A 15,717-nucleotide genomic window follows, 5' to 3' on the forward strand; every position below is an offset into this window, starting at 1 on the left:
ACTCTTCACCCTGTGGTTTTCAATTCCTAAGCTTCAAAAAATATACTTCAACAATAATTCATTAACTATTTTTTAATCACATAAAACAGCGGCTGAATAGCAAAACAGTCAGTTATTCTTAAACATCATTGGTTAGAATGGCCTGCAAATAGTCTGACTTTCCAAAAAAAAGTCTGTTTAATGTGACACAACAGTCGTTTCATAACTATTTCTGACATGTGGTGACAGTGCACCCATCTATGTAGTTGTTTCTGTATCCAGTGGCATGCAGCAAACATGTCAAAAGTCATGTCTGTGAGCACATAAATAGATTAAGTCCCACTATTTCCATGTTTTTGGCATGAAACCAGCTCAGCTGCCACCTACACTTGCTTAGCACTGGCAGTTGGATTATTTTCTATTTCACTTCATTCTGTAAGGTTTAATAATTGTGAAAAATGAATAACTCTATCGGTATATAAATTAATTTAACAACAGCAGAGTTGGACAAAGTGACACTTCTCAAAGGAAGACTTCCCTTGTGTGCAAAGAGTCTTGTAACGTTTCAGCATGATGGTTACACTTATAGGAATACAGCTGAAATAACCATGGCAACAATATCTCCACTGAAATATCGTGAAACCCTTCAGAATTCCCTTACCACTAAGCCCTGCTTCCCAGTTGTATTGTTTAATTTTCACTTAATTATTTATAACACCCTTAATGGCATCCTAGGGATGAAACCTCATTTCCTTCTCTCACGGTGTTTCATAAACGTGGCTGCCGGCAAGATACAGTGTCATAAAAAGCAAAAACAGATAAGTGATGTTCTAGATAAATGGAAAGTAAATATACTTGTATCTTTTTATAGCTATCAGATACCATAAAACTCTCTGTTACTCTGTCAAAGGAACCTCGAAAGATGCAGCTTAAAACAGGTAAAACTCACCTGTATTTTTGCTCCTTCTCAGAAAATACCATTTGATCCTGCCAAAATGATTGACTAAACTTCAATAATATATTTTTTTCTGGTAACTAATCTAAGAATATTATTATCTCAGTTCACATAACATGTTCTAGATGACGCAAGCTTTTCACAATGGCAATGCTGCACGGTGATACCAAACTGGCACCATGGTGGGAATAAAAAGAAATCAGCAGTAATTATGATACACCATCTGGCTACCAGCAGCATATTTCCACTGCAGTTGGAGGGATTTGTCTTTCATTAATCACTCATGTCTTAAGACCAATTTCAGTCCAACAATTATCATCTCAATCTGGACCAAAGTTGTAGAATAAAACATGTAACCGGCCGTACTATTTTCTTTGTTTGTTTGTTTTTCCTTATCAGGATTTAAGGAGTTTGAGTAAAAATGTAGGTGACACAGACAAATGCTTAAATTGTAAAGAGCTGACCACTGCACTGAAATCTAGGTTATGGGGTTTATGTAGCTTCATAATGGCTGTTGGCCCTGGCCCCCAAGCAATAATATGGCTGTTTCCCCAGGTTCTCATAAACTTTGTGTGGTGGGCAACGACACAATAAAATGTGAAACTCAGGTCTCTGTAGGACGTGAGTTTAGTGTAAACATATATCATCTAAGTGGCTTTTGAAATGATCTCAGTGATAGTTTTGTTTATCCTGTCTGAGAGAAGAGGGTGCCTTGTTGTCCCTATAAGCAAATATACTCCACCACATCCTAAGCAGTAATTAACACTTATCTGTATAGAAACAAATTTTGATGTAAATGAAAAAATGGGTTGTCACCACCAGTCGTCCATTCAGTGAGCATGTTACGAGCTAGAATACAATTAATTTGCGCTGTCACACCCTTTAATGTGAATATGACTCAAGGGTAGACCTACCCTTTACAGTTACACTGCTGTGAGTGGGTGAGTCGTGCTTGCTGTGTGACAGAGAGTGCGGGGGAATGAATAAGGGAAAAAAATAAAGGATTGGTGTGATGTTGGAGATTAACTTACTTTTATGAACTGATTTTTTTTTTTTTGTTACAGTGGAAAGCTTGAATGTTGGCAACAAGATGCAACTCATTATTGATAGATCTTTAAAGCTGCCACTTTATTCTTTGCAATGGGCAGGCAACAAGCCACAAAGGGAGAAAAAATGTGTTGAACAAAGGCTAACTTCACGTGGAATCCACAATAGATACTGTTCAAATAAAAGGTCATAAAAGCAGCATATGCCACCGTACTGCCCCCCACCTCATCCTCCCACCATGTCTGTGTATTGTGAGTCGTTTTCTCTGAGGACCAGATGGAGGGAAAGCAAGCGTAAGAGCAGGACAGATGTTTCATGAGAGCCTGGCTGTGTTTATTTGCCTGTGCTCGTCTGAGAGTGCCCATGCGTCAAACACTGAAATAAACTAACCTCTACTGAGTACCTGAGACTGAGTACCTGCAACTGTTTGTAGGAGTTCTAAACTCCTTTTGGCCTGCTAGTTTATCAGAAAAATGTTTCAACCAAATGACTACATTTCTTCATTTAGCAACAGCGCAGGATGGTACCTGCATTTCTGGGTCATGGGGGGCTGGAGCTCATCCTACCAATGGGTGAGGCAGAGTACACCCTGCACAGAGCTAACATAGAGAAAGATATCTTTACAGTTAAGTTAGATTTTAGCATCTCGTAATGAATTATTACATTATTGTAGCATTTTAAAGTATTCTTGAGCAGCAATTCTCCAGAGATTCCAAAGGTCTTTGAAAGATTTTCTTTAGACATGGCCTGCATTGTCACTCACTTTTAAACCATTCCTTGTACCTGACCTGTGCCTCTTAACACAGACTGTTGCTGACTGGCTCCCTGTCAAATTCAGAAACAAATTTAAAATTCTGCTCCTTACATATAAAACTCCACCATATCTCAAAGATCTCATAGAGCATGATTTTCCAAACAGAGCACTTTGCTCTCAGACTGCAGGTTTACTTCTGGTTTCTAGAATTTCTAAAAGTAGATTGAGAGGCAGAGCCTTCAGTTATCAGGCCTCTCTCTTGTGGAGCCAGTTGCCAGTTTGGGTTCAGGTAGCAGACACCCTCTTTAAGACACTCAGCTTTAAGGTTAGGTTCAAAACATTCCTATCCAATAAAACTTACTGTTAGGGATAGCTCAGGTGACCCTGAAAGATCCCATAGTTATGCTGCAATAAGCTTAGAATGCCTCCCATGATGCACCTCTCCTCCCTCTGCTCTCTTTCATTCTCCATGTACATATGACATTATTGTTATCATTATCTTGTATTTCTCTTTTTATCAGCAGGTATCCCTAGTCTAGTGTCATGGTGCTTGTTGTGCCCTCTTTCCTGTCCTCTTAACTCCCAGCCAGTGGAGGCAGATGGCCACCATTCCTCCTGAGTCTGGTCCTGCCAGAGGATTTCTCCTGTTAAAACTGAGTTTTTTCTTTCCACTGTTGCCATGTGCACGCTCAGGTTGGGAGATTGGATTCAAGTGAATTTTTTTTTTTTAATTGGTTTTGTTTTGGACTAATTTGGAATTTAATTCACTGGAATTGATTGGATTACAATTAACTGGATTGCAATTAGCTAGAATTGGGCTGTTTCGTTGAGGTACCTTGAGTTGACATCTGTTGTGATTTGGCACTATATAATTAAAACTGAATTTAATTTAATGGAACTGAAAAGGTGATTCCCAAAAAGCTATTAGTGAATGACCTGGAACAGGACCAGAGAGATCAGAATCAATGTCTCTTTATTGTCGCTGTAGCAATGAAACATTGCACAACGTTGATCTATCTACTGTTCATTGAAGCCTCATTAGAAGTTGGTCTCCATGGAAGGGTCATTCTCAGAAGCCATTCTCAATGAAGGGAAACAGGGAGAAAGGCTAAGATGTGCCATATTACACAAAAATTAGACAGAAAATCAGTGGCAAAAGGTCTTATGGAGGGATGAATCCTCACCAGAGCCTGGACTTCAACATTACTGAAGCAATGGGGGATCATCTTAACAGAGCTTTGGAATGTCCTTCAAGAAACTTGGAGAACTGTTCCTGAAGACAACTGAAAGAAATGACAGAACCTTGTTTAAGCAGGGTTCAGGCTGTGTTGAAGAATAAAAATGGTGACAGTAAATATTAACTTTCTAGACTATAAAAATTCTTGCAACTTTCCTTTTACCTTATATATAGTATTTCCATTTATGTTTACCTATGTTGCAATGAATAATCTATTTGATGTTTTCTGGTACAACATAAAAAAGAGGAATTACATTTGCACAGTACAGCCCATGTTTACATATTTAAAATCCACATATGACTTGTGCAGAACACATACAATATTATGCATTTTCTAAAGAATTATCCACTAATTATTAATTATTAATTATCCTGACGCTGAGGATTTAAAATGTTGAAAATATGAATGAAACAAAAGTCCAGTCGCATAGCATAAATATTTAGGCAATACTTACAGGCTACCTTTCAGACAAATAATTCATTGTTAAGACAGTAATATAACTGATATATGATTCCAACACTAACAAAAACACTGAAAATTAGTCAGTGGAGCAAAGCATTTTTCCCACTCAACTTCAAATAATGTTACTGTTAAGGGGGTTCCACAGCAGCTGAGGTTTTTGAAAAAATACATAAATACAGTCAGTAATATAAATAAATAAATAAATAAAAAACGGGTTCTCTAAAACTTAAATGTAGCCATTCGTCTTAAATACTTTTGAAATGTTTTTATACAACATGTTTCAGTATCTTAACACCCTACAAAGACCTTGACATACATCTCACTCAAAATGTTGAAGCACTACTGCGTGATCACTGGAGGGAAAAGCGAACCGCCCGAGCAGCACCATGGCCAGCGCCTCCTCGTGCTGCGCAGGGGCCGAGGCAGCGACAGCGGAGTCCTGCTAGATTTTTCTGAAACCCTGTCTGACAACTTGGCTACAGTCGACATTTGAGAGGACAGAAGATATTTTAAACACGACCGTCCATCCAAACCTTGGCTAATGGCTCACCATTAATGAGATACACCTGCGTTAAGAGGCGTGACGTCACTCATACAGGCTCTTGCTGTTGTTGCGCTCGTGGCAGGTGCTTATTCACAGGTGCACCGAGTCAAATAACTCATAGGCGGAAAAAGTTGTGTAATTACTTATGTCAAAACCTTTTTTTGTTGCATTCTGCTCCGTATTTCTCCTCATAAAGTCAAAGTAATTTGAGCAGTTAATCCCAGCCATAGAGCACCTTATCTTCCGGTTTGGTCAGTCAATTTATGCTAGCCAGCAATGCCTATCATGTAAATAATTTACCTACAATTACATAGTTGTGTTAATGGACTCAAAAGCAAGCTTTTTACAGTTTATTTATGCTGGAAATGATGCTCGTTTAGTCACTGTAACGCGTTACAGTACTCCGTTACTCGCCAGCTTTGCCTTTACTATCTCTCCGTCTGCCTCTTTGTCTGTGTATCCATGTGGGTTTTCCCTTCATAGTGTCGGTGCTGCGCCTCTCCGGTCTGTCAGTGTCTAAGCTATTGGCCTCAGAGACCATCCGTCTTCCCATCACAATAATAGGCCCACACGCACACACGCGCGCCAGCCACTCACGCGCCGACACAAACGCTCACAGCTCTTTTGAGGAGCAACGGTGAAATGTTGGTTCAGCCGCGATTTGCCGACTCTTCCTTTCTTTCAAGCTTCACATCGGCGAGGAGCGCAGGGAAGCCTCTGCGATGCGCTCAACCGCGGACGCATCAGAGTTGAAATAAGGGAATCGGGGGATCTCTGGGGGGGGAGGAAAGAGCAGTGGAGGAGATTGTCTTACGAGGATGACTAACTGCTGACAAAGAAAACGGGGTGCCCCCCTGGCTTCGGTTTACACCCGCTAACTTCGAGGCAGGCGTTTTGAGGGACCGGCTCGCTCGTACTTGGAGCGCCAAAGATTTTCATCAACATTGTTTTTTGGAGGAGAACCATGCCTGTCCGGAGGGGTCATGTTGCGCCACAAAACACATTTTTGGGAGTGATTATTCGAAAATTCGAGGGACAAAGTGAGTACCTTTCTCGGGTTTCCAGTGATGAGTGGGTGCGCTCTGTTGTGCCGCCTGCCTTTTGTGTCCTGGCTGCATGCTGAGAGCAATTTGTTAAGGCATCACTTAAAAGGCCCTCAACAATGCTTTGGGTGTGTATTTGGTACCATGGACTAAATCAGTGTTGGTAATAAACTATATGTCAAAGGTCCTTCCAAGTTATCATACAGTAAGTTAATTATTCTGCTGCGTTTTCAAGGAGCAGATTGGTTTCATAATTCTGAGATGCTTCTTGTAGTCTGTCTGCTCAAGAGGAAATTGTAGCAAAAAGCTTCACCTTACCAACATCTATTAAATAATCTAGTCACTTTGAGACGACCAAATGTCTGAATTTGCCCCTATTAAGCTTCCGTTTATGTTAAGTTTTCAAAAATAATCAGTAGTTGAGGCTTTTTTCTAAAAATGTAGTGGAAAAAAAAACTTGTTCTCCTCTTTTCTTTCATTTTATTCAGAGTGGAACAGAAGGGTTTCCAAACCTTAAAAACTATGATGTCAAGACTTTCCCCACATAAATTCCACTGAACAAATCTTCAGCAGTCCAACTAAAGATAGATTATTTTTGTTTAGATAAGTGATTAGGCATAAGCTATTGAAGTCATTGCACCCTCCTGCGTTTGTACAATAAAACACTTTTTATACTAACTTGTGTTCACATTCTTTATCAGTACAGTGCATTAAGTGACATTCTCTTCATTCCCACTTTGTAATTTTTCTCTCCCCCAATCTCTCTTCTACCCCAACACAGATAAGAAATTTGTCATAGCCAATGCCCGCGTGCAGAACTGTGCTATTATCTACTGTAACGATGGCTTCTGCGAGATGACGGGCTTCTCCAGGCCGGATGTCATGCAGAAGCCGTGCACGTGCGACTTCCTGCACGGCCAGCTCACCAGCCGGCACGCGGTGGCCCAGGTGGCACAGGCGCTGCTGGGCTCTGAGGAGCGCAAGGTGGAGATCACCTACCACCGCAAGGATGGTGAGTGCTGTGGGGCTGCCGACTGTCTATGTGGGCTCAGGTGGCATGTGCAGCAACTGACACAAAGCTGCTTTAAAATGTGTCGAATAATAACGTCCCTAAAAGAGTTGCCTTGTTTTAGTCTCTTTTCCATCATTAGATCTAAAGCAATTGTTTGGGGAAAAAGAGTACTGGTGTTTGAAAGGATCTGTTAACAGAGCAGGGAGATTAAACAATGTCCAAAAAACAAGGTTCACAGCGAGTGCATTTTCTGTTCAGTCAACTCTATCTGGAGCATTTTGCTGGAGCAAATCTGTACCCATTTGCAACCCTGAGGGGGACACCACAGCTGTGAAGGTATTTTTTTCTGTGAAGTCCGATCTTTAAATGAACCAGGCACTGGGTGGCTGGGAAGAAATTTCATTAGCCTGCACTGGATAGGACACATTGAGAAGGATGTAGCTCACTTCCCTGAAGACCAAAGTGAACATGATGAAGCCCGATTCCCTGTTTCTGATCTCAGTTTTTCTGTGCAGCATTCTGTGCACATATGTCACTTGTAGCTCACTCAGATTCTTGCCATTTTCCAGTGGAGGCATTTTATCATGCCACTCCATACTTTAGATAATCTGATGAACATATGGCGCTTGTGAATCCTAAGTAGAGATCATGACTTGCATGACAGTTGGTGTTGTGTGACAAGACGAATGCTGAAGCGAAAGTTTAGACCAGTCACTTTAACTGAGCAGGTTTAGGGATGGTTCATGGTGATAAAACCTGGTGGAGCACTTTGCTGGAATCATTTTGTTATAGAGCTGAAGAAGTTTCTAATAGCTACAGTATGATATAATCTGTTGTCTTTTTATTTGTGTGGCGTTGGAGGAACATAGTAGAACCAGACCTTTAGGCTTCATTGTGTTTCATCGTTGCTAGTTATTGATACAACTGTGTGTGTTTTATGTTATTTCTTATGACGGAATTCAGTGAACCACACTCAAGCAGAGCCCAAGGGTTATGGTATTTCCTGATGACCTTTCAGCAGTTACTTTATGTAACAAGATCTCATACATTCATGTGAAAAAGAAAGTATGCCCGCTTTCTTTTAAAAAAGTATTTTCCCTAGATTTAAAACTAAGGAAACCTAAAACATCAGATGAGAAACAAAACATGAAATATCCCACTGTGTGAATATTTACCTGATTGAAATTAAGCCAAATAGAGCCAACATTATCGGTCTCCTACATTATTGTGCAGAAATTCTGCCCCACTTTTCTTTACCTCACTTGAGTTCTGCAGCATGTGTTTATGCACAGCTGTCTTAAAGTTCCACCACAGCATTTCATTCAGGTTGAGGTCTGGACTTTGACTGGACCATTGCAACACCTCGATTCTTCCATACATTCTGTTGTAGATGTGCTGCTGTGTTTGGGATCATCCCTCTGCTGCATGGCCCAGTTTGAGCTATCAGATGGTCTCACATTTGACTTTAGAACACTTTGGGTATACAGAGGAGCTCATGGCTGACTCGATGACAGCAAGATGTCCAGATCCTGTGGCTGCAATACGAGCCCAAATCATCAACCCTCCACCGCCGTGTTTGACAGCTGGTATGACGTGTTTGGTTTTATCCAAACATGGCGCTGTGCATTTTGGCCAAATAACTCCTATTTGGTCTTGTTTGTGCAAAGGACATTGTTCCAGAAGTCTTGTGGCTTCCTCAGATGCAAACCTAAGCTATGCTGCCATGTTCCTTTTCGAGAGGCGAGGCGTTCTCCTGATAGCCCTTACAAATACTCCATACCTCGTCAGTCTTTTTCAAACTGTGCTGTTACGATCAACTTTGAACATGCCAACGTAGACCAGCAGAGTCTGAGATGTAGCTCTTGGGTTTTTTGCAGTTTTTCTGGCAATTGTGGTATCCACTGCAACATCCTAAATACACATTTATAAAAGAATGATCTAAAATGCAGCCAAAGCTAGAGTTGCAATGTGGCCTTTTCCAGGAAGTGTTGTGGACTCTCTTTTAGTGGGTCCTTTCCTCTGCCCCTCCATTTTCATTGCAGGAATCGGGCTAAACAGATTTCCGTGGGAGAAACCTAAAGAGACTGCCCTGAACCTGTAGGGAGGGGTTTGCGTGCTGAACATTTCTGATTCATTGAGCATTCACAGCGTTTCATCTACGCCCTCTCATGTTCAATATCTAACACAGCTCGTGAAATCTGTTAACTTTAGGCTGTGCCAGACGAATATTTGATTCAGTTTGGAAATAAAGCATTCAACATCAGACATGTATGCCTGTTTCAATCAGCTGAGAAGACATGGGTGGACCACGAACTGCGGGGGTAGAGAAAACTCCGATTGTAACCAGAAAGGATGGAAGCTGAGCAATGAACGGTTAATCTCTGGTTGTTTCGAAGCAGTTACGTTGTAAGGCACAAAATAACAACACCCACAACCCCGAAAAATGTGTGACATCTATCTGAAGCAGACTTAATGGTTTGATTGCATTACAACTTGCTGTGTGACTTTGATGAGGATTGTAGTGGAGATGCAACACAGTTCAGTGGATTTAACTTGCCTATTCTGCCCTCTTCCTTGGACCTCAATGAAAATGCAAAAGATCCACTAAAAAAGCCTTGGACCTTTAAAGCTCTGGATGCTGTTGATTGAAATGTGCCAAAGTGAACGTGTTGTTTTGAGTCCAAGATTATCAGAATAATTGAAAGAAATCCCACTAAGTGAGTTAAGAAGGACGTTTTTCTACCGATAAGTCACACGTGTTACAGGATAAACATAAAGCTTCTGCTGTGGAGGAGTTCAAATTTATCTCAGCTTATTCACAGATGGATTTTCTCATGGACTGCGTAGCAAGAGCCTGTCATTGGAATTTGTATGGTCATTAGATGCATGCTAGGAGCAATAATGATTTTGTCTTCAAAGATGAAGCACTTGTGTTTCTGTGTCCACGTGGATGTGTGCGACTCTTAGAGAAGTTTAGGAAAGCCCAGAGGCACAGAGGTGACTTAGATTAGGTCAGAAATGGCCTACGGAACAGTTACAAATGATAGTATCCTTGGAGACATTCATGTTGGGTCAAAGGTTGGAAGAGTCAGATAAAGATACAGAAATGCTCGAGGGAACTGGTAGAATGAGATGTCAGCCATTTTTTCGTGCAGAGTAGTGTGCTTTGGTCCGTGTCCTTTTGAGAGGGTTAACATGCAACCTGCGGTCATGTTTTATGCAGTCTTCACTGAACTTTGGCTATTCCGAAAAACACCAAAGTTGAGTTATTATAACAAATGCCAAGCAAGATTCAGCCGAAATATATTCCTGTTCCCTGGGTTTGCTATAAAAAAAAAACATCAAGTTATACCTTATATTTTTACTCTCTAAATTCATTAAACTTGGAAGGAAAAATAAGTTAGAGGTTTCCCCACCATTTTACACAGCATTCCACAGATTTTTGTAGGTACCTGTAAGTTTGAAAATAATTTTACTGGGACTATAACTGAGCTTTTCCACAAGTGATCAATACTGTCTGACGACAACGTTGCATATAGAAACCTCTTGGGATTGTTTGGACTCTTCTGGAGTCCATTGTACAGCAAACATGCTGTTGCCTCTCAGTGTGGTAAGTTTAGAAAGGAGGACATTCACTCATAGTGAATTATTTACTCTGAATTGCCATGATAAATGAATTTATCATAGCAATACAGCACCTTGAAAAAACAAATCGCCGCGACACAGAGGCCCGCTGTTTTCTTCACCCACCGAAGACATCATGGTGGCTATGCAGTTGCAACTGCTCCACCACCGTGACAAAATGCTATTACAGCTGGAGCGAATGAGACAAGTAACTGGAGGAAGACAGCTCTGTGTGAGTGTAAAGAGGAGGTAGGGCTATGTGGGCATGTGGTGTTTGTGTGTGTCAGCTTGCTGTTGGAGAGAGAAGAACACAACAACGCACAGCTGGTGCATGAAAACTCTTGAAAATGACTGCAAAAACAATACATATTGGTTCATGACCAGTATGTTTTAAAAGTCAGTATATTTATTACAATACTGAATTGTTAGCAAAGTAAATCATTTGAGTTCTGATGACTTGAACATAACAGATCACCCCCCAATTTAGACAGAGTGCTGTGAGACAACACAAGTTCTGCCTGAATCGATCTGCTGAGCAAACAGCATTAATGAGGACACAAATACCTTCATGTTGCATTGATCTTCAAAACCATTGTTTTGGACAGAAGAAATCAATCTTGGCCAAACAGCCTTCCTCCACTATCTGGTCCCCAGGGACTTGGATAAAAAGAGCTAGATAGCCTCTGACTGTCAGACCGTGCTGAGGGGGAAAATGCCTCATTGCCATTCTGCTACCTGTGCCCCTAATTACCTCAGTGCTGTCCTTTCACCTGATTCACAGCTTCTCCAGGGAAGGTCGTGCACCTGTTTCAACTTGCACACCTCTTACATACTTCTTTTTAATAATGGGCAAATATGGCCTCACACTCGTTCTGGATGGTTTCTAGTCAAGTCCTCTTTCAGTTTCAATCGAGGTTTAATATATCATGAAATAATAAGAATGACCTGGCCTTTACCAGATCCTAAAATAAGGTAAATACAACATCAGATCAATACCTTATCAGGTCTGAACTTTGATTAGACCATTGCAACACCTTTATTTCTCTCTTTTTCAGACATTCTGTTGTAGATTTGCAGCGGTGTGAGGGATCATTGTCCTGTTGAATGACGAAGCTTTAGTTTTGAGACAGATGTCCACACAGTTGACTCGAGAATACTTTGGTATACCTGGGAGCATACAGCCATTGAATTGATGACTGCAAGGTGCTTAGTTCCTGGGGCTGCAAAACAAGCCCAAATCATCACCCCTTCACCATCATGCTGGTGAGGTGTGAGGTGTGCTGATATGCTGTGTATTATGGCCAAACATCTCCACTTTGGACTTGTCTGTCAAAAGGACATTGTTCCAGAAGTATTGTGGTTCGTTCAGATACAACTTTGCAAACCTGAAAAGAAGTGCCATTCCCTGTGGCGTACTTTTCTAACAAAGCATGGTTATTTAGTTTTGTTTTTTTTCTAATTGTGCTGTCATGAGCTTGAACATTTTTGGGGCCTAACTCACCACACAGACAGTCGGCTATCAGGTATGTTGCAAATGTTTGGACAGTAAGCATCTATTCAATACTATCAATGTTATTTTGATTCTACTCAGCTTGTGAATCTGCAGCAGGTCTTTCAGCGTAGTTCAGCGTAGCTGGAGAATCCATGATTTAACCCATTTGGTGCAAATCTTTCTTAATTTTAGTCTCTGCCGCTTCCTGTTGCTGATCGTAACTAACAGGCCAAGTGCGGCCAGTGCTTATTCTCATCAGCCATATCTTTGAACTACATAGAATTTCATGGTGAAACAGAGGCTTGAAACATATACACCTTTTATAATTTCTCTTTTTCTTTCTTTTCAAAACATCATCTTATTACATCTGTCCTACAAATTTAATAGAATCTTCAGGTGCTCTGGTTTCTTTCCAAAGTCCAAAAACATGCGTATTAGGTTAAATGGGATTTCTAAATTAGTCATAGGTGTGGTTGTGAATATGCATGGCCGTACGTTGCCTTTTTTGCTATGACACCCAGCGTAGACTCCAACTCTACATGATAATCAGTGGGTCAGTGGGCTCACTCTGGTATGCTTTAACACACTGACACCATGTAAGCTCTCTTTATATCTAAATTTCATTGTTTTATATTTCAATATCTTGCTGTTATCTATTCTCGAATGATAACTAAGTATATTTTAATCGTCTCATGTTGCAACCTTTCACACACCACCAATCTAATACCACAACATTCATGTTTTTAGAATCAGAGTATTTGACTGGAATAACAGAGAATCACCCCATATCTATGGGTTTAAGAAGAAAAAACTCATTATCTCACACTCAGTGTCCACTAGATTTGACTCGCAGTTCTTTGGAATGTCTGCAGCAATCTGATTGCTCTGCTCATTGTCAACCATAGCATTTCCTGTGAGGTAATCTTATCTTTTTTTAGTCCTATGTTCTAAATTCAGCATAAACATTCTCCACTGTCCTTTACCATCCGTGAAGGAGAGCTTCCTCGTCAGCACAATTTCTGATACATTCTGAATGCTTTATGATTTGTAACTTCACTTAAGCTCTTGTCCTTATGCCTCCCAGTCTTTATGACCTCCATAAGAGATGTATGGCTATGTGTAAAAGAAAACACTCTGCCTTTTAGTTTTAAGGATTTATGTATCATGATATAATTAAAAAGAAAATCAGAAACTCCTTACCATATCTCGAAATGAGATATTTACAACCTCAAATGAACAACAGCACATGGCATAATGCAACAATGCCATTATTTTTTAAACGGCCAGAATTCAGCAGCAGTGTGAGTAAAATATATTTTTTTAGCCTTTACTCTTCCACTTTCAGAGGAAATAGGAGGGTAGGTAGTGTGTGTTAAGTGCCAAGAGGAAAGACATCAGCAACAATCTTAAAGAGGGAATTGCTGATGTGCACGATGCAATATGGCATTTGTCTTTCAACAACGTGGAAGTTGATTTGCAAGTGGAAAACATCCAAGACAGTTGCTAATCTTATCTGGGGAGAATGCTCATGGCCAGTACACTCCCATATCTGACTGTGCAATGCTCAGAGAAACTGCAAAAAATTGAACCTACATGTCTGCCTCTGCAGGCCTCAGTTAGCATGTTAAGTCTAAGTTCATGACAGTACAATTTGAAAAATATCAAAGGTTGCAGATTTAGGTTCATTTGCTGCTGGTAAAGTTTAGTAAAATACAGTCATATGGAATATTTTGATGCTAAATCTTCACCGTGCAGTTAGACAAAATAGTGAGTGATAATATTCACAGGTGAAAAAATGTTTCGAACTCATCTGAAAGTAGATTACTCAGAATTCTCCACAATAGCATGATGAGACTGAGCTACTCCACATCCTTTACTTCAGACCCATTGCTTAGTACCTAGTACAAGTAAATACAGTTATTACACTTGATTTCTCTCTTTTGAATTTTTTCATTTGTTTTGAATCCAAACATTTCTTCAACTTTGAATAGTAAAACATTTTGTAGAAATGACAACCTGAAGTCTTTTGGGGAATGACTACACAAGAATTGTCCACTTTTTCTTGGGAAATTTGTCTTCCTCGAGGCAGATGTCTTCATGCTCAATCCTGCTGTCTGGGGAGCATTGTTTCTCAGACATTTTCAGGTCTCTCTAGAGATGCTTCACTGGATTCAGTTCAAATTCTACCAGGGTCTGAACTTTAGTTTCTCTAAAGCCACTGTTGCTTTTTCTTGGTGTGCTATTCATTGTTGTCTTGTGGACATGTAAACCTTCAACCCAGAGCCACGGTACTCTTGGAAGGATGCTCACTAAAGATTACTCTCTCTTTTCCTGCATCCGATCTTTCCTAACTTATCCTCCAGACCCACAGTAAGATGCTGCCATCACCAACTCGGTTTTATTTATACATGTTGAAGAACCAAATACTAAATTCTTTTGCATTTGAACAAACTCCCAGTTGACTACCATGTGCCTTTTAGTGAGGAGTGACTTCACTTTGGCCACTCAGCCATAAAAACCTGATCGGTGGAGTGCCGTACTAATGGATCCAGTGACTGTTGTAACAGATGGTTTGAATATAAGTTCTTTTATTTTGAACAAATCAATGAAAAGCTCCCAAAGTGTGTCTTTCCTTGTTCATTGTGATAACTTATGCACAGACTGACAACCTGAAACAGCCACCACAGGCGATGTTGCTGTCAGTGCTCAGTAATTTACAGGCTTTTATTTAAATGAATAGATTCACTTCAGGGCAAATTGTCCTTGTTGAAAATAAAGTGTTATCATCTTGAACCAGCTTTGAAAATAACAGAGTAGAAACAAACACATCCATTCATTGATCTTTGTTTTTTTAATACCCACTTCATGCGGTATAGTCATGAAAGAGCATATCCCAGCTGTCAATGCGCGAGAGACTCTGCACACCCTGGACTGGTTGCCTGCCCATCACAGGACTGCTAAACACAGCAACATATATTTACCTGTCAGTTCAGATATTGAAATAAAGTAATCACTGTTTTTCGCTTTCCATACTTAAAAGCAGTGTCTGAAGGGCCTTCGTGTACTCTACCAACAAATCCATAAGTGCAGCACATGGTAAAAGCTCCCACTTGCAAAAAGCAAATGATACTGAAAATGTCACGCTATAAATAGATTAAAGTTGGTTCTGACTCAGTGATGCGCAGTGAGATTAAAGATTTTTTCCATGAATTTAAAACGTATCAGACAAATGTTTGAACTCCAGATTGCGATGAATATTTGGTGTCTTTTTAAAAGAAGAAACATCCGTCGTCCATCAACAGAAATATATCAATAAATCTTACATCACTCTTTGAGCTGCCGTGTTAACTTCAAAATCACGTCCAACCAACCTCAGTTTCCAAGAGCCTGGGAGAAATATCTAAATGATGTGTTTTGTCCGACAGGCCAAAGCCCTAAGACATTTAGTGTGCTGGTATATAGGACAAAAAAAGAGCCTGATAGTTGAGGAAACAGAACCTGCAACAGTTTTACTCGAAATTTAAGTCAATTGACATCTTGTCAAAAAAGTTGTTGAGTATAGAAGGG

At 40.3% G+C, this 15,717-nt stretch overlaps 1 protein-coding gene across 3 annotated transcripts in view; it reads left to right on the forward strand.

Annotated features, from left to right (window-relative positions):
• Positions 1–5,469: 5,469 nt before the first annotated feature.
• LOC140307624 (voltage-gated inwardly rectifying potassium channel KCNH7-like) overlaps positions 5,470–15,717 on the forward strand; it is a 75,885-nt gene continuing 65,637 nt past the window's right edge. For all 3 annotated transcript variants that reach the window (XM_072386627.1, XM_072386701.1, XM_072386776.1), the window contains exons 1-2: positions 5,470–6,019; positions 6,804–7,034. In XM_072386627.1, coding sequence (XP_072242728.1) covers positions 5,944–6,019; positions 6,804–7,034 — 307 coding nt within the window. In that variant the 5' untranslated portion in view covers positions 5,470–5,943. The remainder of the gene's footprint in view (positions 6,020–6,803; positions 7,035–15,717) is intronic.

This window comes from Leuresthes tenuis, unplaced genomic scaffold (genome assembly GCF_036924035.1).
Source record: "Leuresthes tenuis unplaced genomic scaffold, fLeuTen1.0.hap1 SCAF_1, whole genome shotgun sequence".
Lineage (NCBI taxonomy): Eukaryota > Metazoa > Chordata > Actinopteri > Atheriniformes > Atherinopsidae > Leuresthes > Leuresthes tenuis.